The sequence below is a fragment of the Empidonax traillii genome, unplaced genomic scaffold (assembly GCF_003031625.1).
Source record: "Empidonax traillii isolate 1590-97213 ecotype Southwest subspecies unplaced genomic scaffold, ASM303162v1 scaffold2066:size40180, whole genome shotgun sequence".
Lineage (NCBI taxonomy): Eukaryota > Metazoa > Chordata > Aves > Passeriformes > Tyrannidae > Empidonax > Empidonax traillii.
In genome coordinates, this window is record NW_020957259.1 from 1 (window position 1) to 2967 (window position 2967).

Here is a 2967-nt window from a genome sequence, read left to right on the forward strand (position 1 = left end):
AAAAGGAGGCTCAGGGGGGACCTTCTGGCTCTGCAATCCCTGACAGGAGGGGGGGAGCCGGGGGGGGTCGGGCTCTGCTCCCAGGGAACAGGGACAGGAGGAGAGGGAACGGCCTCCAGCTGGGCCAGAAGGTTTAGATTGGATACTGGGGATAACTCCTTGCTGGAAAGGGTGGTCAGGCATTGGAAGGGGCTGCCCTGGGAGGTGGTGGAGTCTCCATCCCTGGAGGTGTTCAGAAAACGTGTGGGTGTGGCACTTGGGGCCGTATTTGGGGGTGACCAGGTTAACAGCTGACTGCAAGACCTTGGAGAGCTTTTCCAACCTTAATCCTAAGAAGGGGAGCTGCAGGAACTTCCCTGCACATTAAACAGGCACAGCCAGAGAGCCCCAATCCCAGCCCAGCTCCACCAACACTTCCTGGGATCAGCGGCTCCCGAATCCCTGTTCTTGTGCAAAGTGCTGGAATTCCCACAGTGCCAGGCACGTGTGGCCCTGCCAGATTCCAAGGGATGCAGGGGAGCCACCCCCCACAAAGGAGGGGCCCAGAGCTGTTCCCAGCAGGTACTCACTGTGTGAGAAGCGCTGGGTGATGGGGGTGCCGGGATAGGGATAAGTGCGACTCTCCCACTGGATATTCCCTTCTTGCACTGCCTTGATAAATCCGTGGTAACACTGGTGGGCCACACCTGGGGGAAAAACACACCTGTCAGCAAGATGTGGGACATGCCAGGGACAAACTGTGCCTGCACAGCCACAGCAGCTCCAGAGAACCCCCGCTCTGAGGGCGCAGACACGCCGGGAATCCGGAGGATTACAGGGAATAAAGGAAGGGGACTCTGGAAATGTGGAGATCAGCAACGCTCAGTGACCCAGGTCTCGACATCCCCTGAGCTCCAGCTGGGGCAGCAAAGCCCTGGTGACAGGCAGGGAGCACAGGGGATGCTCTGCAGAGCTCCCAGCCCCCCCTGCTGTTCCCTCATCCCTCATTCCTGAGGAGCAGCTCCCCTCCCCTTTCCTCCCCTCCCCTTCAGCAGCCTCAGGCACAGAGCACAGTCGGTGTTCAGACTGGGGGTGCACATTATGCCCAGGGAATGCTCATTTCCACACACCACAAGAAGTCCTCTCTCCCGACACCTCGGAGGAGCCGCCTCCTCACCTGGGAAAAACATTCCAGGTGTGTGGAAGGACCAGCCCTGGCTGGGCTGGGAGAGGAAGGGCTTTAATTGCACTGGGCAATCAGGTCTCCAACCTGCTCCAGACTGTCCCTCATCCTTTGGAGCTGCTCATCCCACGTGCCAGCAGCTCCCTGGGCACACCAGGAGGGCCTCTGGGGAGATACTCAGACTTTGAGGCTTATTCTCTCCCCCACTTCAAATAAAACTCCTCTTCCATCAGACAGACGTGTTTAAGAACAAGCCTTAGGCTGTTCTCCTTGAAAAAGGCTGGAGAGGAGACAGCAGGGACAAAAAATCAGCAGGAAAATATTCCTGCTCAGCTGTGTGAGGAAGTGGATTTAGCTGGGAACAGGCTCCTCATGGAGCTGCCAGGATTTCTGGGGGGGAACAGGGATCAGAAAAGGCTCTGCTGAAGGTCTGGGGCAGCAGCAGCTCAGCAGGTGCTTGGTGACACCTGCACGGGGGATGCCACAACCTGCCAAGAGCTTTTCCCCCAAGGATTTGCTTCCTGAAAGGTCAGGAACACCCCCAGCAAGAAACCCCTCTCTGGGATATAAAGCAGGAAGGGGATTTTAATAAAAAAATCAAGCCCAGGGTCCTCAAGGAGCCGATTCCCGAGAGTCACACGGGAAAGGGAACACGAGCCGTAGGATTTCCCAGCAGCTGTGTCCTGGCAAACAGGAAAACTGGAGCAGGAGAGGACAAATCCATTGTTCACCTCGACTGACCTGGCTGGGCACAGCTCACAGGTGGGAACTGCACTCCCTTTTTGGCTGGAATTGCCCCAGAGCCACGCTGTGCTCGGGATGCTTGTCCCCCCCTGCCCTCCAGGGATCCTTCCCACAGTTTGGGGGGAATCCCAGGGGTTTGTCCACTCCAGCTCCTGAGGCTGCTCCAGGAACCAGCCAAGGAAAGGCCAGCACTTGGAAAAGACCTTTCCCCAGGGGTGTGGGGCTGTTGGTGCCCTAAAATTACACAAAAAAGAGTAACTTTGGGCAATGCTCCTGTTTTTACCCTTCCTCCTGGTAAACCCTGGGCAAAGTGGGAAATGCCTGGAATCTGAGCAGTGCTTTCAGGTGTGCAGAGTCCACAAAGGAGCCACCACCCCACACAGCTGCCAAAGGCATCCTGGCTCCAGGTTTTCCAGAAGAAACAAGTTCCCCCTCGTGTTAAATCCCAGTGGATTTAACTGTGGCCTCCCCCTTAAACTCCCTGTTTGTTAAACAAAGCTTGGGATTAAAGAGCCAGAATCGTCACAGGAATCACCCAGTGTATTCCAGTGAAGTGAAGCAGAGGGTTTTGTTTGGATCCTGGTCCAACTTTCCCTCCTTTTTTGCTGTCTCATCCACACCCAGCACTAAATATCCCCCCAGGGCTCTGGCAGGAGCTGCACGAGGCAGAGCAGGATCTGTGTCTCGGGGCTGCTCTTTTGGGAAGTGTGAATATGCATTAATGTAGATTGGATATCCCACTCATCTCCTGCAGAGCTGCAAGAGCCAGGCATGGCACTGTTTCCAGCAGCTCTGGAATGTTCAGTTCGGAGCAAGAGGCAAAGGAAGCACAGCCAGGGCCACATCAGACACTGGGAATGGGGCTGGAATGTAGAGCCACCACTGGGAGCATCCCATCCCATGCAGCAAATGGAGGGGCTCTGTCCTGGGGCTTGGGGGTTTTGGGGTGGGAGGGACCTCAGAGCTCAGCCATTCCCACCCCCTGCCAGAGGTGGAAGCTCCCATGAGCCCAGGTTTCTCCAGGCCCGTCCAGCCTGGCCTTGGCCACTCCCAGGGCCGGG

At 56.7% G+C, this 2967-nt stretch overlaps 1 protein-coding gene across 1 annotated transcript in view; it reads right to left on the reverse strand.

Moving 5' to 3' along the window:
* Positions 1 to 569: 569 nt before the first annotated feature.
* Positions 570 to 2967, reverse strand: part of LOC114071500 (F-box only protein 42-like) — a gene marked incomplete at its 3' end in the record, with an annotated part of 5374 nt that continues 2976 nt past the window's right edge. The window contains exon 3 of the mRNA XM_027909325.1: positions 570 to 686. Coding sequence (XP_027765126.1) covers positions 570 to 686 — 117 coding nt within the window. The remainder of the gene's footprint in view (positions 687 to 2967) is intronic.